Source organism: Salvia splendens, chromosome 12 (genome assembly GCF_004379255.2).
Source record: "Salvia splendens isolate huo1 chromosome 12, SspV2, whole genome shotgun sequence".
Taxonomy (NCBI): domain Eukaryota; kingdom Viridiplantae; phylum Streptophyta; class Magnoliopsida; order Lamiales; family Lamiaceae; genus Salvia; species Salvia splendens.
The window spans coordinates 4,313,560-4,338,289 of NC_056043.1; the positions used below are offsets into that span (position 1 = coordinate 4,313,560).

The window sequence follows — 24,730 nt, forward strand, 5'->3', positions numbered from 1 at the left end:
CTAGAGTGCATAAGGGTGCATGGAGTTGATCACAGACGATTAACTCTCTTTTAACTAACTACCAACTAACTAACTGCCAGCTCATCATTGAAGATCTTCTTCTCTAAATCATCGAGTCTTCTTCATTTCATTGTTTTCATGCAGCTATTTATTTCTTCACTTTCAACACCCCCCTTCAAGATGGACAATATAGGCTTTTAAAGTTCATCTTGTCCAACATTCCTTGGAAGGCAGCAACTCCCAAAGGCTTGGTAAATATGTCAGCCAACTGCAAAGTGTTTCGAATATGCATAGGTTTAATAATCCCATCCAAGTACTTCTCTCTGACTGTATGTCAGTCTATTTCAATATGTTTTGTTCGTTCATGGAAGACTGGGTTGGAGCAGATATGAACCGCAGCTTGGTTGTCACAATACAGAGGGATAGCTTTACTTATTTTGACTCCGAAGTCTGCCAAAATGGTGGAAGCCCATACTACTTCACAGCAAGCTTGAGCCATTGCTCTATATTCAGCTTCGGCTGAGGATCTTGATATAGTGTGTTGCTTCTTAGCTCTCCATGATATCAAAGAAGTTCCTAGAAATAGGCAATATCCTGTCATTGATCTCCTAGTATCCGGACAAGCTGCCCAATCAGCATCCGAGAATATGCTCAAAGAAGATTCTGATTTCCTGGAATAGAACAATCCATGTCCCGGTGTTCCTTTCACATACCTCAATATTTTCTCAGCTGCTATCCAATGTTCCTCACAAGGTTTAGATACGTATTGACTGAGCTTATGGACAGCAAAGGTTATGTCTGGTCTTGTGATGCACAAATATAGAAGTCTCCCAATTAATCTTCTATATTTTGAAGACTCTTTCATTGTTTCTCCTGCATCTTGTCCCAGTTGTTTTGAGGGATCCATAGGAACTGAAGATGGCTTACAGCCTAGAAGACCAGCATCTCTCAACAGATCCATGGCATACTTTCTTTGAGAAACAAGAATACCATCTTTACTTCTAGCAATTTCCAATCCCAGAAAATATTTAGGAATGCTCAAGTCTTTGAACTTGAAATATTGAGCTAAAAATTCTTTGAAGTTATCAATCTCCTTTCTGTCATCTGTGGCTATTAATATGTCATCTACATAAACCACTATACCAAAGAATCTTGCACCATCTTTCTTGAAGAAGAATGAATGGTCTGAGGCTGACTGTTGAAGTCCAAATCCACTCAATACTTGAGATAGCTTTAAGTACCATTGCCTTGAAGCTTGTTTAAGACCATATAAAGATTTCTTGAGTCTACAAACAAGTCTAGTTCCTGGTTCACAGTCGACCCCCTCAACAGACAGCCCAGGAGGTATGTTCATATAGATTTCCTCTTCTAAGTCTCCATATAAAAAGGCATTGTTTATATCAAGATGACTGAGTTCCCAATTATGTATTGCTGCTAGTGCTAGCATAAACTTCACAGTAGTGAGTTTAGCTACAGGAGAAAAAGTGTCTAGAAAGTCTACACCTTCCAATTGTGTATAGCCTTTAGCAACTAGCCTTGCCTTATATCGTTCTACTGTTCCATCAGCATGAAACTTCACTTTGAAAACCCATTTGCAATCAATAGGTTCTTTCCCAGGTGGTAAAGCTGTGATAAACCAAGTTTCTGTCTTTTTGAGAGCATTTAGTTCATCTTGAATAGCTAGATGCCATTCTGGAATAGGAGCTGCCTGAGCATAGCTGGCTGGCTCAAACACTGCAGTCATCAGAATGACATATCGAAGGTATTCTGGGGATAGTTTTGATAATGTGAAGTAGGAAGAAATTGGGTATGGAGTAGTGGAAGAAACTGAGTTACATAAGTAATCAGTTAGATGAGCTGGTGGTGTAATTGTTCTGCCAGCCCTGGTGGTGATGGAAGAGGTTGATTGCTGGTTAATTTCTGAAGAAGAAGATGGATTATTGGATGAAGAAGGCTCTTTATTATGTGCGGCTGAAAGATTGTGTGAGGCTGATGTTGGGAAATCAGGGAAATTTGATGTAGTGAGGTGTGAGTATGGAAAAATGTCCTCATGAAAGACAACATTGCGAGTAATGATTTCTTGCATGCTGTCAATCTCAAGGAGTTTGTACCCTTTATATCCAGGTGGATACCCCAAAAATATGCACTTAGAAGCTCTTGGTGAGAACTTGTCTCTGCCTCTAGTAAGGGTTGAAGCATAGCACAAACAGCCAAACACTTTCAAATGGGAATATGAAGGTTCTTTATTGTATAGGATATGAAATGGTGTAGTGTTATGAGGTAAAACAGAAGATGGAGTTCGGTTTATTAGGTATGCTGCTGTGAGAATGCAGTCTCCCCAGAAAGTGTTAGGTAAATGGGATTGAAAGAGAAGACTTCTTGCAACATTTAGAAGGTGTTGGTGTTTTCTCTCCACTCTAGCATTTTGTTGTGGAGTTTCCACACAAGAGTGTTGGTGAATGGTTCCAAAAGGAGTGTATATGGAGGGTATAAGAAATTCTGGGGCATTATCGGTTCTGATCATTTTGATCTTTTTATTGAACTGAGTGTGGACTGTGTTAAAGAATTGGATGAGAATGTCTTTAACATCAGATTTGTGTTTCATGAGGAAAATCCAAACAAATCTGGAAGCATCATCAATAATGGTAAGGAAGTATGTAAAGCCCTGTGATGTGCAAGGATTAAAAGGACCCCAAACATCACAATGTATCAAATCAAAAGGAGCATCTGCTATAGAGTTGGAAGATTGAAAGCTGAGGTGTTTTTGTTTGGCCATAGGGCAGATATCACAAACAGATAAGCTTTTATTTGGCAAATGCAAAATGTCAGAAATACATTTGAGTTTATTTATGGAAGGATGGCCTAGTCTCATATGCCAAGTATCAACAGAAACAATGGCATTTGCAGCAGATACAGTAGGAATGATACCAGAATCAACAATGAGTGTGTAAAGATTTCCAACACGTTTACCCTTCCCAATCAAAGTCCCCTGTGAAGTTTCCTGAATTGTGAGTGAATCATGAGTAAAATTCACAACACAAGGTAAAGAAGATGTTAAGGAACTGACTGAGATAAGATTGAAAGTGAAGGAAGGAACACAAAGGACAGAGGAAAGAGTTATTGAAGAAGTGAGATTAATGGTGCCTATGTGTGTCACAGTGGCTGTTTCACCATTAGGCAAATTCACAAAAGTCTCATTAACAGGGGAAGATGAATCAAACAATGATAGATTGCAGCATACATGGTGTGTGGCACCAGTATCAATTAGCCAAGAATTAGGAGCAGTAACATTAGCTACAAAGGGAGTGAAAGAGAATGTACCAGCAAAGTGAGGTGATTGTGAAGTTGGAACTTGAGGTGATGAGGTGGATGAATGTATGAGTGCGGCAGAGATGTTTTCTGGTGGAGCTGAAGTGGATTGGGGAGAGGAAGACATGCCAAGCTGAGACTGCAGTAAAGCCATGAGATGTTGGCATTGCTCCATGGTTGAATGTATAGAACCTGCTGTAACAGAGGAATTTGTAGCATTGTTAGTGAATTGTTTGTCACTATAATCAGCAAAGTTATCCTCCACCAAATTCACTGATTTAGGTTGCATAGAATCTCTAAATGTAGGTTTTCCTCTGCCTCTTCCAAAACTAGGTGGAAAACCATGTAGGACAAAGCATCGATCAATAGTGTGATTTGTTTTTCCACAGTGAGTACATAATCTGCCTCTGCCATAGGATGAGGAAGCTGCATTTGCAGCAAACAATTGTTCACTTGAAGAATGAGAAGGAGAAATATAGGCTTGATCAATATTTCGTTGTCTTTCTTCCTGCACAACCATGGAGAAGACCTTTGACAGTGATGGTAAAGGTACCATAGAGAGGATTGTAGATCGGATTTGAGAAAAAGATGGATTAAGGCCAATGAGGAATTGCATTGTGCAATCCTCCTCTTGAGAAATCTGCCATCGCCGAGCGCTATTGCAACGGCAATTGGAGCATGTACACCAAGCAATCGGCTGGAAATGCTTAAATTCATCCCAGACTATTCTCAGATTAGTAAAATAAGAGCTAACATCATTCTGACCTTGTGTGAGATTCATGATTTGCTGTCGAAGTTGATAGGATCTAGCAGAATCAGATTGAGAAAAGCGATCACGTAGATCCAGCCATATTTCATAGGCATTCTCCAGATACATTATGCTGGAACATATCTGTGGTGAAATCGAGTTTCGTAGCCATGAAACTATCATGCTGTTGCATCGAATCCATGCCGGAAGGAGAAGATGATCATCATCCGGTCGAAGAAGAGTACCATTGACGAAAGGTAGTTTATTCTTAGCTAGAAGAGCTGTAGTCACAGATCTACTCCAATTGATGTAGTTTGATCCGGTTAAAACCTGAGGCACAAGCTGCAAACTAGGATTGTCGCTTGGATGAAGGTAATATGGACTGGAATTGTCCTCCAAAGTAGAATTGTTTGATGATCCGCTGCTTCCAGCGTTGCCGGAGTTAGCGGCGCATTGCCGCGAGCCATCACAGAAACAAAGATAGAATGCGGAATTTAAAAGATGTTCACTGATACCATGTAGAAATTGTAAAACTAAACATATATCAAATCAATTCTCAATATAGAGAAGATATAAAGAGATGAGAGGAAAAGATATTTTTATTGATCAAAATTATGAATTCAATTCAAAGAGAAATAGCTAGCTACTTATTTATACTATGGCTGGAAGAGCTAAGACGTAGCTAGAGTGCATAAGGGTGCATGGAGTTGATCACAGACGATTAACTCTCTTTTAACTAACTACCAACTAACTAACTGCCAGCTCATCATTGAAGATCTTCTTCTCTAAATCATCGAGTCTTCTTCATTTCATTGTTTTCATGCAGCTATTTATTTCTTCACTTTCAACAAAGTGTAATTAAATAGTAAAGAAAGATAAGAAGGAGACGTATGGATTTCTTTTATTCTAAAGCAAAAACACAAATGCTCTTTTCTAAAAACGATTAAGAGTTTTTCCAAGGCAATAACACACCTTAATAAGTTTCAAATCATCTTTATTTTTCTTGTGTACTGTACTTGCATTTAGATTATAACACAATTAATGTCCATCTATGTTATGTTCACTATAGGATTAGGATTAGGATAAGGACTAAAGGTCTCTAGTTTAGATTTACCCGTCGAGCTAATTATAACTACAATTTAACCGTTGTTCAAACAAATCTTAACATTATACCACTATCAGAGTTAACTAATGTAACTTTTTGAAATATAAATGATTTAACTAATGTAGTTTACTAATTTTATTATGTAATATTTGGAATATAAATGATTATGTGATTTATTTTATGGGATATTTCAAGCTAGATTGAAAGAAATTTATACGAGGCAAGCAAACAACCTAGTGCCAACCCTACTTGACATTGACAAGTTTTTGAACCAAACAACATAAAAATATGCATTTACTCTTTCAGCAAGTTATGGCCATTTTTCTTCTTTCTTAAAGTTTGGTAGATATCGAGAACAATATAGAGGCTGTCGATCCCGTTGTAAATCTATTTTCTTGTCCAATTTACCTAACTCGAATTCTTTAGCTACACCCATTAATTGCACTATCCTAGCATTTTAACACATTCTTGGAATGTTCATTTACTGGTGGTGGGCCCGATAATGTAAAACAACATAATTTATATAGTTTTTATTTTTCGTAATATTATTCAAAATTTAATTTTGGTTTTAAATATTTTTATTTAAGAATTTTACAAAACAATTATATAATCTCTCGTTTAATCTTTATCCTTATTTAGGTCAATTAAATTATTAATATATTTGATTTTTCATTTAATTATTAAAGATAAAATAAATTTACTCTAAATCATTTGTATAAATATAAAAACTTATAGGACAAGGAAGTAAAAATTAAATGAAGGTATATATATTTATACACAAGAATGTAATCAAATGCAACTTCTATATATTGTACAAACTTTAAACTATGATTTGGACTGTTAGAAAATGTCAACACATGACAAAATATTAGCAACAAAAAATGTCAACATAGTGTCAACGAATGACACCGTACTGGCATTGTGTTGACATCAAAATCTTGAAATTTTATACTATGTTGAAAAGTTTGGAGTTTGTATAATATATAGAGTTCGTTACCCTTTATACACATCTAGTATATTTATACACATCGAGCGGGGCGGATCCAGGAAAAAAAGAAAGGAAGCATTATGTTTACAAAAGTTTATACCATAAATTATAGTAATTTTTTATAATTAAAATTATTAATAAATATTTGTACTTGACATTAATTTGTTCACAAGAAAGGAAGGATTATGTTCACATCCAGTAATTTGCAAAAGTTTGACAATACTATAAAAAATATTTTCAAATACCACTAAGCTTGTGGCGAGGGCATATAGAGAATTTTAGATGAATGGATAAATTGTAAAAAAAAATGAAATCTGAAAAAATAATAATTTGTCTCGTAAAAAGTCTACTAATTGAGCCGCAACTAAAACAAATCAAATAAAATCAGTCTAAATTAATAAAATGAAAACTAATACTGTACTAATACTAGTACTAGTAACTAAATACAAACTACGTTAATGCTAAAATATAATTAAACAAGTCTTTACAAATCCTTGGTTGATCTACTTATCCTTGTATTAATACTAAGTAGTAAAAAATAAATAAAAACTAAAGTAAAAGGTGTGGCAGAAGTGATATCACAAAATATCACTTTACTTTTTTCTATTATCTTCATTTTAATTTATTATCACTTTCCGTAGTCCGTTTCAGTACAGTTGTCACAATAAAATGATAAATCAATCACTTCTCTATCCAACTTTATTTGTTTATTTTTTCACCCAAATTATTCCCCTCGTGTGAAAATGTTATCCTTTTCCAACTTTAACCAAATTTAATTTTGTGGGTGTCTCGACAATAACAATTAAATTTAGAATAATAAAATATCAGGGACTATGAATATGATAACTGTCATATATTGAGGTTGAATTCAAAAAGTAAACATTAGTATTTTATAATTTGAAGGATTTATTAATTGGTTAAAGTAGAAAAGGCTACAGAATGTGTTCATCTCGTTTGAAATCAGGTCACACCTCACTTTATTTACTTTTTCTTTAATTTAGATCCCACTTTTTGAATGATATTCGGCTTTGGACTTAAAAAAGTAAAAAAGTTGTGGATAATAAAAGTGCATGAAATAACAGAACAAAAAATGTGACATGCGTGAATTGATATTCACGGGAAAAACGTAGAAATGTAGATATAGATTAGTGATTATTCAACTATCGGCGCTCATCACATTTTCTAATTGACTTCTTCATTAAAAATAAGAGGCTTTGGAAATTTTAGGACATATGAATCGTCGGGTTTTAAATTAATTATACATTACATAATATATCTACATTCTAAATACAATTTAATTATTATTATATTATAAATACAATTTCAATTAATTATACATTACATAATATCACTACATAATACTATCTAATAACAAATGTTTTTTTCTCAAATACGTAGATATGTAATTTAAAACGTTATTAATTTTCTAAATTACTACATAATGATTAGTATATACTACATCCGTCCCATAATCAGAGTCCACATTTGACTCGGCACAGGTTTTAAGAAATGTAAAAGAAAGTGAGTTGAAAAAGTCAGTGAAGTAAATGTCTCACTTTTATGTACTATTAGTTTTATAATGAAATGTGAGTGGAATGACTTAGTGGAATGTAGGACTTACCATTTATAGTAAAAGTAAAAGTGGACTCTTATTGTGGGACAGACTAAAATGACAAAAGTGGACTCTTATTGTTGGACGGAGGAGGTAGTAATATACTTTAAATCAATTAATATAAATTAATTTTCAGTGTAAAATTTCTTTAAAATTCAGTTATGTACTTGTGTACATTTATAGCCATCCTTCTTTTTTATTAGTAGTATGTAAATAATGTAACTATATATTCTTGTGGGTTTTTGTTTCGATCAAATCTCCCTAATGATTGGGCTAACTAAATTAAGAAGTACTAGTATATGTTGTCATAATAACATGCATACTCTAAACAAAGAATAAAGCTATGCGGCCACATTATGGCCAGCCATAAATTAATTAAATAATAAAAAAATTGATTTTTTTTCAAATTTTTTATTTAATACTACTTGATTTTACTTTTATATCATCTTCATTATATGTTGCTCAACATGTTAGTGTTGCTCTTTCGTAGTTTTTGCTCAACTTATTACTACTGTCATTTCTTGATCGTTGCTCAACGTATACAGTAATTCGTGATATTAATGTGGCTTACGTAATGGAATTCAAAGATAAGTATCAACTCACAAGTCCATTCACACACATATAAGTTTATATCGGTAATTCTAATTTTTTTTATGCATGTAAATGGACTAAATTAACTCTTTATGGCTGGCCACATTATGGTCATTTAGCATCACTCTAAAACAAAAGGCTAACCCCAACTAAATTAAAAGTATCCCAGAGAGGGTAATGGTTGGACATAAATTATCTTAATAGGTTCTGACAAAATCATCAAGGTGGACGACATGTAAACCCCACTATATCAACCCATTCAAATCCAAAAATCAACAAGTTGCTGGTGGATGTGGAATTCCATCTGTAATTCCTATATATATTAATACTCGTATAAGATAATAAACAATTCCAAAAGCAATGATTCATATAGAAAAAGATTAGCTTAGTGTGAAAATAGAGAATATTTTACAAACCTCCAATTCCAAAGATATAATGAGCAAAACTTCATTTTTTTCACTACAATTAATTTCATTATATATGCATTGATTTTGTATATTCAATAATATACACTATTTTCACCTTTTTACAAAAAAAATGTAGTAGTAATATTCTAGATAGCTGGCATTTTCCCACAACAAAATATATAAATTAATAAACATTTTCGCCTGTTGTTATAATAAATACTACTAATATTTCAGACCAAGACATTTTTTTCTTTTAGGGGCAGACAATATTATAGTGCAACCTCATGTTGCAGTCTACGTCAAAAGCATGCTCCTTTTAGACAAACTTTTTGAGGTATTATGAACAATAATATCCCAACTGTAATTTATGTTATGCCAATTTTAAATAAAAATTGTCTAAAAATTTTTGTCTAGGGCAATTATTTAACTGCACTACTCAATCCAAATGCCTAAGACGAAATGTATCAATCAATTAGACTATATTTAGAACTAGCAAAATTAAAACTATGTTAGTATTATTGGTTACAAATTGAACAAAGATAAAATGAATGGGAATGGTCTCAATGGAAAATTCCTCATGCGCTTTAGCAATCTAGCATTCATTATTTTTGCTTATGATTAAAGCTAAGTATTCATATTATGATTTTCCATACAAAATATTTTAATTTTATAATGCTATAAGTTTATGTTTTATACTTTAAACTATTGATAAATTATTAAATAAAACAATTAAAGTAATAATCTTCTATGATGAAAACATTTAGGCTCCACAATTTCAAATTTTCTCTATATATATTTACAGTTTATATCATAGTACTCTTAATTATGAGTGGCGACGCGTGTTTTTCTTGATATGTGTGATTCATCTAACTTTCTTGCTGGAAATTAATTTTCCAGCTCCACAATCATATTATTAAATCATACCATCATCTTTTGGTATATGACATCTCATATCTCATATTTAAATCAATCAATATTATACGCATTGATCTCAAAATAATATTAACATGTAGTAGGAATTTAGCGATTGATGAGTCTTAACGGGTATGCACCATACATATGATGATGTGAATGTAAATTAATTTACAATAATTTAAATCTTTATTCACCGAGCTTAGATATTGCCAAAATCTTATTCAGGTATAGTGTAATTAAGTTTAAATCCCAATAAGCATTTAAACCTAATTAGTGTTTTTTTCACCGCGCAATGCACGAAATTAAATTCTTTTGTCAATTTGCCATAAATATTTAAGAATTTGCCGCGTTTTATTTTTTGGAATGTAAAAATTGTGTGTTCATATATTTGAGATGCACCTTATTAATTGCTTTAATTATTATCTTCTTCGCTGTCACGGTATCAATGTTTACGAATTACAATCATCACGAGAGAATAAAACATTTTAGATATGTTCCCCAAAACATCACCGGAATTATCACACTTAATCAGAAAAAAGAAAATAAAACTGATTGCACACCGCGTTTCAATTATTATTTGCAATCTGATTCTCTTAATTAGCCTTAATTATTATTATGCAATTATAATTATTTATATTTTTTTCATTCATTTATGGTTAATCTAGTAATTTTGAATTGTAATTATAAATTTTTAATTGTTTCGCGATTGTCAAAATGGAAATTAATCTGGCAAAATTAAGTACTCCATGATGTTACAATAAATCACATTGTTTTGAATTTTGACGTTTTTTAAATTAGCAATAAAAATAAAATGATGTTATATTCTAGCTTCAGAAATTACTCCATAAGATTGACAATTTGACCATAAATCAATCAAAAAATACTCGATCAGTCCCTTGCTTAATAATTCATATTTATTTTTTAGTTATTCCAAAATAAATGAGTCATTTTTTTTTTCATTCTCTCTTTTACTTTTTCATCTTTACTTTATTCATTCTTTTACTTTATTACTCCATCCGTTCCCAAAGAATATGCACTTTGAGTTCAACATGGATTTTAATACAAAATTGGTAAAGTAAGAGAGATATAGAGAGAAAAAGTAATTAAAATATTATTAATGGAGAATGCATCCTAACTTATTATAGAGAAAATATTTTTCAAAATTGGAAAGTAAATATTCTTATGAGATGAACTAAAATGAAAAGAGTGCATATATTTGTGGGACGAATGAACTATTTTCTATTTAAATAGCAAATTATATTTTCTTAAATTTCGTGCCGAAAATAAATCCCACATAGTAAAGAATGGGGGTAATACTACTCCCTCTCTCCCGCTTAAGATAACACATTTTATTTTTTAGTTTGTCTCAACTAAGATGACACATTTTTTTGGAAACGTTCTCTCTCCAATTAATACATCAAATTACTTTTTCTTACTCCTATTAAAATATTCATCTTTCTTTCTCTCTATATTTTAAGGCCATCCGCAATGGGGCGGACAATGGCACGCCCGCTGGCGCGCATCGTCGGCGCCATTGCGGGTGCGTGACATAGGCCGCGGACGATCGTCGCGCCATCGTCCGCCCCATTGCGGCCTACGCAGATGATGGCCGCGGACGATAGGCCATCGGCCGCCCCATTGTGGGCTACGCGGACGATGGTCGCGGACGATGGCACGCGTTTTTTATTTTCTATTTAAATCTCGTTTCTCATTCATTTGTACATACGAACATATCGACTATCTCTTTACATATTCTCTCTCAACATCCAACCAAAATGAATCTCGGCGACGACACCAATAGTTCTAGTTCGTCTGAGTCCGGTAGTTCGACGTCAGAAGCATTAGATGCAGCCGTTGAAGAGGCCATGGCGGCATGCTATACGGCAATGCAGCGCGAGGAGGAGGCGGCGGCAGCGGCGGCTGAGCAAGTCCATAGGCCTATTCGACATAGGACGTATGTCCGACGCGACCACCCGAAAGCTCACAGACGTCTGGTTGAAGACTATTTTGCCGATCAACCACGATGGGGCCCGACTGTTTTCCGCCGGCGGTTTAGAATGTCGCGGTACCTTTTTCTCAGCATTGTTTGGACATTGTCTTCACGTGATGAATACTTCACGTTTCGGGAGGACGACATCGGCAAACCCGACCTTACACCATTGCAAAAGTGCACGACTGCTATTCGTCAGTTGGCATACGGCACCACGTCGAACCTTTTTGACGAGTACCTCCACTGCGGGGATTCTACAGGTCGCGAGTGTCTGAAGCGCTTTTGTCGGGGGATAGTAGAGGCCTATGGCGACACATATTTGCGCAAGCCGACTGCCACTGATTGCCAGGGTCTGATGCAGATGCACGAGATGGCGCACGAGTTTCTTGGGATGCTCGGGAGCATCGACTGTAAGCACTGGCAGTGGAAGAATTGTCCAACGACGTGGAGAGGCCAATTCACAAGAGGATACAAGGGCAGCCACCCGACGATGATCCTCGAAGCCGTCGCTGACTATCGACTCTGGATCTGGCATGCTTACTTCGGCGTAGCCGGGTCGAACAACGACATTAACGTCCTCAACTCGTCCACCCTCATCACCGAGCAATGTAACGGCAACGGCCCGGCCATCGAGTTCACTGCCAACAGAAGCAAATACCATATGGGGTACTACTTGGCCGATGGCATCTACCCGCGGTGGCCAGTTTTCCTAAAGACGATCAACTACCCAATTGGTGAGAAGAGGGTTTTATTTGCGCAAAAGCAGGAGTCGGCGCGGAAGGATGTCGAGCGGGCATTTGGTGTGCTCCAATCACGGTGGGCAATTGTGAAAGGGCCGGCTCGTTCCTAGTACAAGGAAGTCATCGCCGATGTCATATATGCGTGCATAATCATGCACAACATGATAGTCGAGAATGAAGGCGGAAGCATCACCGATTGGAATGAAGATGACCGTGCATCTAGCTCGTCCGGCACGTCGACCGAGACACCCGATAGAGGGTTACCGTTAGGCTTCAATGAGGTTCTATCTAGACAGACATCAATGCGCAACCAATAGGATCATGCGCAGCTCATGAGCGACATGATTGAAGAAGTGTGAGATCGTAACCGCCGTCGTTGAGTTTGCGTTTTTTTAAATTCGCATTGTAATGTATTAATTTTTATTAAATGAAATGAAGTTTTTGAAATTCGTATTTTAATTTATTAGTTTTTTAAAATTTGTATGGATTTTGTAAATATTAAAAAATGATGGCGCTCCACTGCAGGTGGGGAGGTAGGAGGATAAAATAGATGACGTGGCGCGCCTTAGGGCGCCCCACTGCTGATGCCCTAATACTTGCACCCACCTTTTCTCTCTCCAATTAAACATTTTAACCAGTAACACTTAAAATCTTGTGTCGGCTAAGAAATATGCCATCTTAGCCGGAAAGGAGGAATAAGTAAATACTATCAATAATTTAATTTTTCGAGAAAATAAAATAATTAAAAAAATTGACGCGCTACTTTTGTTGAATCGCAGGGGAGTGGGGCCAGGGGCAGTTGACGATGGAATTTAATTAACCGTAGCGTTTTCCTCCCATGTGCCGTACGGTCATGTCGTACGACCCTACTCACTCATTTCCCATTAAATTAGGGTACCTGACCTGTCCTCATTATTTTTAGTCGTAGACAAAAGGAGGCCCACTACTGATGGATGTGATTTGGATTTCCACAATCCTGTGGGCCTCTCTCGGCCCATCTCTTATTAAAAGGACGGTCACAACAAGTAAAATATAATTAGTGGACCCCTTTCTCATTAATTTGCGCATCACCTGTCTCTCTTTGTTTTTCTGATATGGATGTAATTTATTATTCATAAACATACAAGAATTTTAATATGAAATAAATTATAGATAAGAGAAGTTATTGGAGTATTATTAGTGAACTCCACCTTATTAGATTGAGAAGTGAACTATTTTTATGGGACATATAGGTTACACATACGTGGTTTGTCGAGTCAATTATGATTACAGAAATATTTCCTCTCCTTTGTTTTTCCTTTTTCTACATTTGTAATTATCTAGACATAATACTTGATAATATGTCTGGACTACTAACTTTTAGATCAGTTAGACAAGGTTGTTATCGCTTGAATGTTTTTCGAAGCTACTTTGTTCACATTTAAGGATAACACAGTAAGTGTATCATTTTAGAATATAGTGTGTGCACGACTAAAACAATACAAAAGGCCAAAAGAAAAGAAAAGAAAAGAGTAAAGATGTAGGCAACTGCAATACGTGAATATATGATATCTGAATTGTGTGGACGAGAAATTGGTTATAATAATTATTATTCATCAACATTTTATTTCTTGCAAGTTATATACACATATATTGATGATAGTGGTTCTCATGGGAATATTTTGGTCAATTATTACTCCATAATAATAATGCTAATTCTGATTATAGTTAATTTTGCTGACGATCGCCTAAGAGAAGATGGATGTGGGGTGGTTTTTGATATATACATGTATTTTAGTTTGATGCATGAATAATTTTCTGTTTATTTTTTTAATTTTAAATTAGAATATCGCGTACTTTTCCATAATAACCTCTCACACTTATCGCCACGCGTTAGAATTGTGCTTTAGATTTGGTTTAGGGATTCATAATCATAATCAAAGGTGAAGAAACAATTGGGGATCGAAAAATGGTGTAATTTTATTCTTAATGAATATGTGCAGAGATTACATCTTTATAAGTAAGATACAATTTACATATGGAAAATACAACCTCCTAATTTTGGTATATGATCAATTAGAGATCAATTAGGAATCAATCACATTAATTCCTTGATTTATTTCCAACAAAAGGGAGGATTAATGCAATGTTGAAAAAAAAACTAGCTAAGTAAAGACAAATCTTCTACCATATTTAATGCTGCACATATAGGTTTATGATAACAGTTGCATTTATTTTAATTATTTGTGTACAATATTCGGTTTGAAATTTCCCAATTCACAAGACATTCAAAACCACCACAAATTTCTTCCCCCTCATGTTATGTTAGATAACCACTTGCTCATCATAGTAATTAATTAATCACATAATTAAAGCAACACCAGCACTCCACCTATAAATTTATTTTTTTTGGTCCTTCACTATTGTATTTTAACTTACTACTATATTGATGTCACGTATATAAGTAATTAGTAAGACACGTGTCGCGATCCAATTTATAAAGTCAAGAGGATCTGAATATTAATCCGACTTAGGTATTATTGACTAAAAACAATGTGACACGAGACTAAACTGTAGCTTGTGGATCTACGGTGGATTCATCATCTCTTGGGTTCATATTCCTTTGGACGAAAATTAAAATTTTTAAATTTTCATAGCAAATTCAACATATATATTCTACAGTGAATTCATCATTCTTTTAATACCACTCTATGGGAGTTTACAGACCTAATAAAGGAGGAAGGAGGGGCTTAAGCCTCTACCAAAACTTATTTTATACATCAAAAATTGTCTTGAACCTAATTAATTAAGCCGATCTTTTGAATACTAAAAATAAATACATTAATAGTTTGTTATATTATTTCCTGTACAGAAGATGATCACTTTCTATTTCTAAGAAAAAAAATACCCCTCCGTCCTGCACTACTTGCACTTATTTCATTTCTGGGCGTCCCAAGTTATTTGCACTCTTTCCATTTTTAGTAACAATTTATACCTACAGCCGTAATTGTTGACTTTGTCTATCACTCATTCCTTAATCTCCGTGCCCAAAAGGAAATGTGCGAGTAGTGCGGGACGGATGGAGTATTTTTTATTAAAATATTAAACCAATTTTTTCTCCCTTCCTTTACTCGATCAACAACTTTGACCAAAATCGTAGATGCAACTTTTAACATCATTATTATGTGCATCCACCATAATTATATTCCATCCATATGTGTCAGTGTGTAAGTGAGTGATGAAGAAGAAGAGTCAGAGAAAGATGGAAAAACATGCATGAAGAGATGTGGTTCTCGAAATGGGAAACTAAGAAGGCGACAAGATAGGAGCTTGAAAATCTTGATACAAACATTTATGCCTTTGTCTTTATAGATACATTTGTATAGTCACGAGACACTCTAATTTATTGACTATTTAATCACTAGAATTTCTGTTTGTGACTACTGGTTTTTTAGAGGTTCTATATCATTTCACTACTCCAAGGGCCAATTTGCCTTGTTTTTTTGGCATCATATTCACTTACCAATTTATCTAATTCTGAAAAGATTGCGTATATTAATTGATTTTAATTAATTGATAAAGTTGCGCACATATTTGAGAGGGAGATGATAATATTGTGGGCGCATTCTTTAGAGCACCCACCTTCATGCTCTTGCCCAGAGCACGGATGTGGGTTCAGACCCATTTTTATTAATTTTCAATTTCCTCCTCTTTCGCAAAAGTATGCTCAAAGGTCTCACCATTTTATTATTCAATTTAAATACTTCAATTACTAAAAACGTTTCTACAATATTAAAATGCATTAAAAATACTCGAAAAAAAGTTAAAAACTACACTAAAAATTAAAAATTACATTATTAAAATCCTAAAAAAATAAAAATTACATAATTAAAACCCTAAAAATTGAGATTGAGAGAGTTGTTTGGTGTAGTGTGATTTTTTGTGTTGAAATGGAGGTATTTATAGATGAAAGTATGAATTTTGGGATAAAAATTATGAAAAAATAAATTAAAAGTGTGGAAAAAATGGATATATTTTATTAGGAAGTGGGAAAATATTTTTTTTATAACCTACATTTTTTAGATTTTTTCGATTTTTTTTTAAAAATGTTAAACCAACGGCCAATCAGAGCATGCCACGTCGGCTGCTCGTGCTCTTGCCGTTGGCACGACCGTGCTCGATAGCAAGAGCACCGTCGTGCCAACGGCAAGAGTGCAGCAGTGGGCACGGCGGCTGCTCTTGCGGAAGAGCACCGCTGCAGATGCTCTTATTCCATTCAAGTATCAAGTTGTATTTATGCTACACTTTTTCACTATACACCTCCATTGTTTAATGATACTATGCTTCTTAAATAATTGATGAAATTGCAAGTTGGTAAGTGGAGGGTGACATGGGGTGATAATTACCCTCGCACAACTATAAGAGCCATTTAACTGTTTTTATTCTTGCTAGCTATATCAATAAATCGATATGCTTCTATATAGTTTTACTCCCTCCGTCCCTAATAATTTGTCACCATTTGACCCGGCACGAATTTTAAGAAATGTAATAGAAAGTGAGTTAAAAAAGTTTGTGGCATGTGGGTCCTACTTTTATATATTAGTTTTATAATAAAATGTTAGTGTAAAAGAGTTAGTGGAATGTAGGGTCCACTATAAAAAATGGTAAAAGTGAAAGGTGATAAATTTTTAGGGACGAACGAAAAAGGAAATAGAAGACAAATTTTCAGGGACGGAGGGAGGTTTATTTTGGGCCTTTGTCAACTGAATTATTTAAACCGATAGATATTAAGTGGGCTTTGTTTATATGACACGATCTAAAATTAAAGCCCGTTAAAAGAAACTTTATTGTATAGTTTAAAGTAGTGGCCCAACTTAGATATATACAATTAGTTTGAGATTGAGTTTGATTTGGGCTTGGAAGTTCAAAGGGTTATTTTTGGCTAATTTGTAAATATAGATAGATGGGTTGGGTTGGGTCATTCGTTGCATCTTATTTTGACGTTCAAAATTTGTCTACTTATGCATAGTTAAGCTTGAAATGTTGATAGCTAGCTGACAGACATCGAAGAATTATACTATCAACTTGGGATTTTAGATCTACATATCCTACTAATGTTTCGATTAATTGGCTGATATGGCCCATCATCTTGAGGATATGGTCCTTCACTGATTTAAGATCATTGTAAGCCATTAGCTCTGTGTGTGTGTGTGTGTTCAGAGGGAGTGAAGTATATGAACTGCATGGTGTGTTCTTGCTCTCTTGCAGGGCTATTGGTACTTGTAATTACTCTGGTCCTTTGCCATCTGAACTTGCGGACTGCACTGCTACTTCTCTGTCTTTGTCTTGCATTTAATTTACTACTGTGTGAGAATTTACTGAGGAAATCGCCATGCTCGATATAAGAGTAGAATGCTCTGCTTTTTTTCTTTCTTACGAGCTATATGTTCTACTTGCTGATAACATATTCTTGAACTTTCATCTTGATCACAAACTGTGTTGATCCTCCGTTTTGATGTACACCTTACCCGTTGGATCGATAGCTCTGGAGTTAGGGGTGAAATCCCTTCGTCGTTTGCAAGACTACGGAACATGAAGATAATGTGAGAGTTTAGCTCAAGATAAATGTTCAAATTTCTTGGGATTTCAGGTTTTCTTCAGACGTTGCATTCACAGGACAAATACCCGATTTCATTGGAAACTGGACTAACTTAACTGTCATGTGAGATACAATCCTAGTTATTTATGCCTCCTTCAAGATTCTAGCTTCTAATTTGTTCAACTATTCAATAATCTTGGCAAGTTTCATGGTAGTAAACCTCTGGCTGTAGTCCTGCCTTGCATTTTCATGATCCGTTTTGTTCTGATACATCTCCAGAAGATTCGAAGGAAACTCGTTTCAGGGCCCAATACCACCATCCTTTTCCAATTTAAGGGATTTGACCGACTTGTGAGCGCCTTAACCAACTCTCTCTAAGATTTGATGGTTCGATACCATATGTTCATACTTTGGAATGGTTAATATCAATGTTTTAAAAACCGGACCGGTGAGCGAACCGGCGAAGCTACTGGTTCATGGTTCAACCGGTCCAACCGGTTCAATCATTGGTCGAACCGTTTTATTTTTGTAAATACATATAATTAAGTATACAATATACAAAATATATTAAATTTATATAGTAGGACTATAATTTATCAAAAATATTAACCTTATATTTTGGTTTTAATATAAATATTAAAATTTAGTAGCAAATGACTAAATTTCATAAATATTTTTGTTGGTAAATAAAATTAAATATATGATTCATTAGTTATTGTAGATAAAAAATTTAATATTTTATATATAGATAGATAATTTTTTTGTAATTAAAAAAGTGTATTGAACGAAATAATATTATATTAAGCAATAATTAAACATGAATAATTAGTTATTTTATGTAAAAGTATTAATATCAATGGGTAGTGTATATAAATTAAATATTTACAAGAAAAATATTAATGTTAAGTAATAATAAATTATATTTACATCTAAAAGATATTAAATTTATGTGTAGTTACAAAAATTTAGGGATTGTTAAAGCATAATTAAGTATATATTATAATTAACAATTTATATAAAAAATATAAAATTAAAATGAATTATTATTTTAGGTGGCTAAAAATTATCATTTTTAGTGTATAAGAATAATTAATGTTCTTATTATTTCAAAATGGTCATATGGTGGAGTGGTAAAGTGTTGGATTGTAGAGAAGGCGTCATGGGTTCAAGTCTTGCCAACAACAAATTTTGAAAATTTATTTTGTAAAGTAAAAAACCGGTTTTCGGTTCACGGTTGAACCGGTTTGACCGGCCGGTTTCGCCGGTTCACGACGGTTTAACATGCTGACGGTTTCTAGGGGTGAACCGGACCGGACTGCATATCGGTTCGCGGTTGTACCGGTCGAACCGGCCGGTCCGGTCCGGTTTTTAAAACATTGGTTAATATTTTAAAAATTATGATCACAGGAGAATATCTGATCTATCCAATGGGAGCTCTTCACTAGACTTTCTCACAAATATGAAGGCTTTGACTACTTTGTGAGTGACTCTGGCATGGCATTATTTACATAGTGATAGTATTATCCTAGTGTTGTTGACATACTTCAATTATCAATAAATTGCAGATCTTTGAGGAATAACAACATCTCTGGCTCCATCCCCTCCAACCTTGATGAATATCCAAATTTATCTTTGCTGTAAGTTTCCATGATGAAAAATGATTTCATGTGCACTATGGCTCTCTATCTTTTATGATTTCGTTCTTATTCTTTCAGTTCACCAAATGCATAGTCAAATTTTCTACTGTAGAATGCTATTGGCTTATGTTTATATATCAATACAATTATCATCATGATGATATTAGGCATGTAAGCTTGTGCCTAAAGAAATTAAGAATACTGAAATTCACTGGAATTGTATATATATTATGCATTTCAAGCAAATTATGCATAGTTTCTGGATACCAATAACTAGAATGACATCCATATTCTACTTATTTGCAGTGATTTGTCGTATAACGAACTTTCTGGGAGCTTTTCCTTCTTGGACCAGCCAGCGAGATCTCCAACTGTATGAATTTGTTACATTTAAGGGTTAAAATAACTTAGATATTTTGGTCGAACTTATTATTCCCATCTAAGTTGGTTAGTGTGATATCTAACATGTAACTTTCTGCAGTAATTTGGTTGCCAACAATTTTAATATGGAAGGTTCTAACACCAGGTTAACTCCTAGTCCTTAAGCTGTGTTCATAAGCTTCATATTATCTGTTTGTTCTACTCATTATTTCTGCTTCACATATACATGCTACTTCTGAAAATTTCTGGTTTCTTCATGCAACTGTCAGTTACAGTAACCAACCACGTTTATCCGATCTATATGGAATCAAGGAAAACATATATCACCATATAATAATGTACAAAATGAGAACTACTATTTTTTACATACACCAGAATATGAATTTTGTAATGTCCATATGTCCCATATCCAAATCTGAATTTTCATCATGTCCTTTTAAGAATTAATTAGCATCTTACCTAAATTCCTTTTTTAAATAAACTACAAGTGGGAAGAGGTTTTCAGAATTGAGTTTATGCTTTAGCTTGATCTTTTCTTGAGTTAAGTGCGAAAAGTATTGGCACAAATGAGCACATCCCGCCAAACATTTGGGAGATGAGAATGTGTGCATTATATATTGAACACAGAAGTTACGTTAAATATAATACTAAGTGTTTGAAAAAAACATGTATGCTTGCCTATCTTTGACTTGTGATAGTTAGAAATTGTAAAGAGCATAAGCACTTTAAAAAATTGAAGAAATTCAGAATTTTGCTGACTGCATGTGAAATTTGGAAACCATTTTTCTTGTCACGATAAAGAGATCGATGTTCATCATCCTTCAGTATTTTTTGATCCAGTAATATAGTAAGGACTGCTAATCAACCAATAAGCTGTTTGCATATCCAATGAGCTTCACTTTACTTTCTTAGAAAGCTTTATTGACAAATTAGCATGTGACTTTGTATTTCCATGTTTGCAGATTCCAGCTTTGCGATAAAATCTGGTGGTGTACAAATGAGATCTGCCACAGGAGTCGTGTACGAGGCAGATAACGCAACTCTAGGTCCAGCGTCATATTATGTGACTAGAGAACAGAGATGGGCTGTTAGTAATGTTGGTCTTCCTTCTGGAAGCAGGAATCCAGAATACATAACTAACTTCGTAACATATATTCCGAATACGAGGGATCCAGAGATGTACCAGAGTTCGCGTGTTTCTGCTGGATCATTAAGATATTATAGCTCGGGCCTCGAGAATGGGGGTTACAACATAACCCTTCAGTTTGTGGAAGACCAAGATTGAGAACCCTACTAGTTGGAAGAGTCTTGGAAGGCATGTTTTTGATATATATATTCAGGTGAGAGATACATACAGCTATCGTAAAGAACTCTTGCTTCACTGTGGCTATGTTTAACTTTTTATAAGGTCATTTTAAATGATCAATCTCTCCTTCCCAGGGTAATCTGGCTTTCAAAGATTTCGACATACGAAAAGAGGTGCGCGAGTGACTGAAAACCACCTTGAAATCCATCTGTTTTGGGCTGGAAAAGGAACTTGCTGTGTGCCCTCTCAGGGTATATATGGACCTTCTATTTCAGCATTGAGCGTCAGCCCCGGAGGTACATCTCCCTTGGAAACTGGACTTCTTACAACTAATGAAGTTTGATCCTCAAATTTTATGCCAATTCTAACCAAAAAAAATAAGTTATTCTGTATATTTTATTCCTACTCTAAGCAATAATTCTCCAAATGAGTTTGTCAACAGCAAGAAAAATAGGTCGGGCATGATCGTGGGGGTTGTCGTTTCGGTTGTAGCTGTAAGTTTCCTTACCTTACTAGCAATCTGTTATACGGTGCGGAGAAGAAGGCAGAAGAGACATGAAGATGAAGGTAATTAAGCAGAAAAGTTTATGCCCTCTTAAAGCAAGAATTTATGTTTTTTAAATGCAAACATGGCCTTATATGGTTCATGCGATAGAAAGCCATGTTCATAGGCAAAGATAAGTTCAATTTGTCAAAATTCACCATAAATTCTCTACATGATATACACTCTCTCAATTTGTCCATAGGCAAAGATAAGCTATATTTTGTTTGGAAATACAGAACTTTTTTCGTGTGCTCGCCTTTTTCTACATTTTTATGATTTGATATCTCTAGATGACGTTAAGCATTTCATGGCATGCCATAACTGTGAATCTGTGATTATCGCCCTAAATATTGAAAAGTTTCTGCCTTAATCTTCAGAGTTCCTGGGCCTTGAAACCAGACCCTACACTTTTACATATGCACAGCTTAGAGCTGCCACAGACGATTTCAGTACAGCCAACAAGCTTGGAGAGGGAGGATTTGGGACTGTTTACAAGGTAACTTCGGTTTTTTTCATACAAGCATTCTCACATGGTTTGTCTTTTAGAAGAGGCTAATCATATGATAAAAACAGGTGTAAACTGAGTATGTTTGTGAGACAAACTGGTTGAAAGATGAGATAATAAGAGCATCACAAGTATTAGTATAATAATCAAAAGTCTTTCCTCTTATCTACATATTGCATCAAAACGAAGGGGAAACTGGAGGATGGAAGAGTTACTGCTGTGAAGCTGTTGTCTGTAGCATCCCGTCAAGGGAAGAGCGAATTTCTGGCAGAGATTGAAACCATATCAGCTGTGCAACACCGTAACCTAGTGAAGCTGTACGGATGCTGCATTGAGGGGAATAAACGACTACTTGTATATGAGTACCTTGAGAACAAGAGCTTAGATCATCAAGCTTTATTTGGTATGAAAAGTCTAGTTTGTGAATCAGTTGTATTTTTACAGGAATCACTAATATCTGGACCACTGTGCTTTATTGTATCAGGTATAGGAAGTTTTTTCCTCGTCTGGCATATGAGATTTGATATATGCTTAGGAGTAGCACGAGGCCTAGCTTATCTTCATGAGGAATCCCGACTTCGGATTGTGCACAGAGACGTGAAGGCAAGCAATATTCTGCTCGATACTCAACTCAACCCAACCCAAAACTCTCGGATTTTGGCTTGGCCGAGTTGTATGATGACACGAAGACACATATGAGCACCCGTGTTGCAGGCACGATGTAAGATCCACCAAACTCATCTGCTTAAAAAACCTATATCTTCCAGTCATCTGTGTACAATTATATTGTGAACGATGTGATGCAGTGGGTATCTTGCTCCGGAATATGATGAGGGGTCACCTTACTGTGAAGGCTGATGTATTCGGTTTTGGAGTTGTGGCTCTTGAAATTATCAGTGGAAGAGCAAATTCCGATCCGAACCAGGAAGAAGATAGGGTATATCTACTTGAATGGGTATGATCTTCTCCTTCCTCTACACCTCGCGAAAAGCAGGCAAAATACTAACAGATAAGGGCAACATGTGTTTTCTACACAAGCCTGGCATTGCCATGAAAATGAGAGGGATGTGGGGCTGGTGGACGAAGAGTTGTCAGAGTTCAATGAGGAGGAGGCACGGCGGGTGATAGCAGTAGCGCTTTACATAACACAATTAGAGATTACTTTCTATCATTCGTACATCATTTGTGAATTCTAATTATCTGAAGTAAAATTTGCATTGTAATATGAACACATTACATAACACAAAAGCGAAATTTGCATTGTAATATGAAGAAAGATTACATTACATCAAAGCTAGTAAGTGCACAAGATGAGCCTGTTCAACACTACGACACAGCAAGACACCGCAAAGAAAAACAGGGTAACGAAGTCCCGGGCGGACCACTTGGGGACGGACTTGGACTCAATTCGCAAGCTCTTGGCGCGGCGCAGGGCGTCCACCTCGGTGAGCAGGTCGAACTCTGCGCCCTTCCTCTTGAGCTCCTCGACACACTTAGCCAGCAGCGCAGAGTCCTCCTTCTCCCGGGTAAGCATCTTCTCGAGATGGGACTCGGCGTCGGTCTTGTACCGGATGGCCCAGATGAAGCCGAGAGAGAAGAGCAGGGAGCAGAGGGAGGGGAGCCAGGAGCGGCGGCAGAGGTGGGGGCGGGCATCTGCAGAGAAGAGGAGGAGGAGGGCGGTGGAGTGGAAGAGGAAGAAGAGGCAGTAGAGGTGGGTGATCTCTTTGCGGGTGGAGTCGATTTGGGTCTCCTTGAGGGAGAGACGGTTGAGGATGAGCTCCTCCTCTTTCAGCCACTGCTTGAGGAGGAGTTTGTGGGTTGGATTTCCGGCGATCTGGTGGAGGGGGTGCACCGGCTTTGCCTCCATTAGAGATGATGACTTTGTATCGCTCATTTGATTGCTAGATTTTTCAGATCAATGAGAGGAGAGTGTTTTCACTTTTCATATGCAACGGGAATTTATTTTGAATTTTGCAACGGTCGAATTATGGGGAGAGCGGTTTATTTGTTTATTTACTAGTAATTTAATTCAACGACTAAACACTAGCCCAAGCGTTTATATTTTCTTTGACATAGTTGTAATTTTGGTTAATTTAACAATTTATAAACTTGGAATATAAAATTAAAAAATTATTTTTTTGTATTGTTTCATATGAGTATTAAAACGAAGTAATATTATTTTTGACAACACAACGTTGTTATATTTTGAATGCCAAGTAAAAAGATGTTAACATATATCTAAACGATGTAATTTTACTTCCAATATCTTATTTGATTTTATCGTTAATTCTATTTTTGATTATCATGGACAATGGTGAAAAATTGAATAATATAATATGATATTCAAATTTTAAAAAAATTGTTAAATTAGTTA

At 35.3% G+C, this 24,730-nt stretch overlaps 2 protein-coding genes and 1 pseudogene across 2 annotated transcripts; 1 reads left to right on the plus strand and 2 right to left on the minus strand.

The window, feature by feature from the left end:
* Positions 1-2,664: 2,664 nt before the first annotated feature.
* On the minus strand, positions 2,665-5,598 carry LOC121757431. The gene is made up of 3 exons (XM_042152978.1): positions 5,571-5,598; positions 3,322-4,590; positions 2,665-3,001 (listed from the first exon to the last, which is right to left on the minus strand). Exons 1-3 carry the CDS (start codon positions 5,596-5,598, stop codon positions 2,967-2,969), a joined length of 1,332 nt encoding a protein of 443 aa, XP_042008912.1. The 3' UTR covers positions 2,665-2,966.
* A 12,667-nt stretch (positions 5,599-18,265) lies between these two features.
* On the plus strand, positions 18,266-23,581 carry LOC121757398 (annotated as a pseudogene).
* A 13-nt stretch (positions 23,582-23,594) lies between these two features.
* LOC121757397 lies at positions 23,595-24,295 on the minus strand. The gene has a single exon (XM_042152952.1). The coding sequence runs from the start codon at positions 24,248-24,250 to the stop codon at positions 23,651-23,653; it is 600 nt and encodes a 199-aa protein (XP_042008886.1). The 5' UTR covers positions 24,251-24,295; the 3' UTR covers positions 23,595-23,650.
* Positions 24,296-24,730: the final 435 nt, after the last annotated feature.

Excerpts from the sequence above, each read along its gene's own strand:
- LOC121757431 (XM_042152978.1), bottom strand. The coding sequence starts at position 5,598 with ATGGGTGTAGCTAAAGAATTCGAGTTAG. Across the intron at positions 4,591-5,570 it reads AGCTAAAGAATTCGAGTTAG|TTTTACAATTTCTACATGGT; the intron begins GTAAATTGGACA and ends ATATATGTTTAG. Across the intron at positions 3,002-3,321 it reads ACAATCACCTCACTTTGCTG|GAAACTTCACAGGGGACTTT; the intron begins GTACATTCTCTT and ends CTCACAATTCAG.
- LOC121757397 (XM_042152952.1), bottom strand. The coding sequence starts at position 24,250 with ATGAGCGATACAAAGTCATCATCTCTAATGGAGGCAAAGCCGGTGCAC.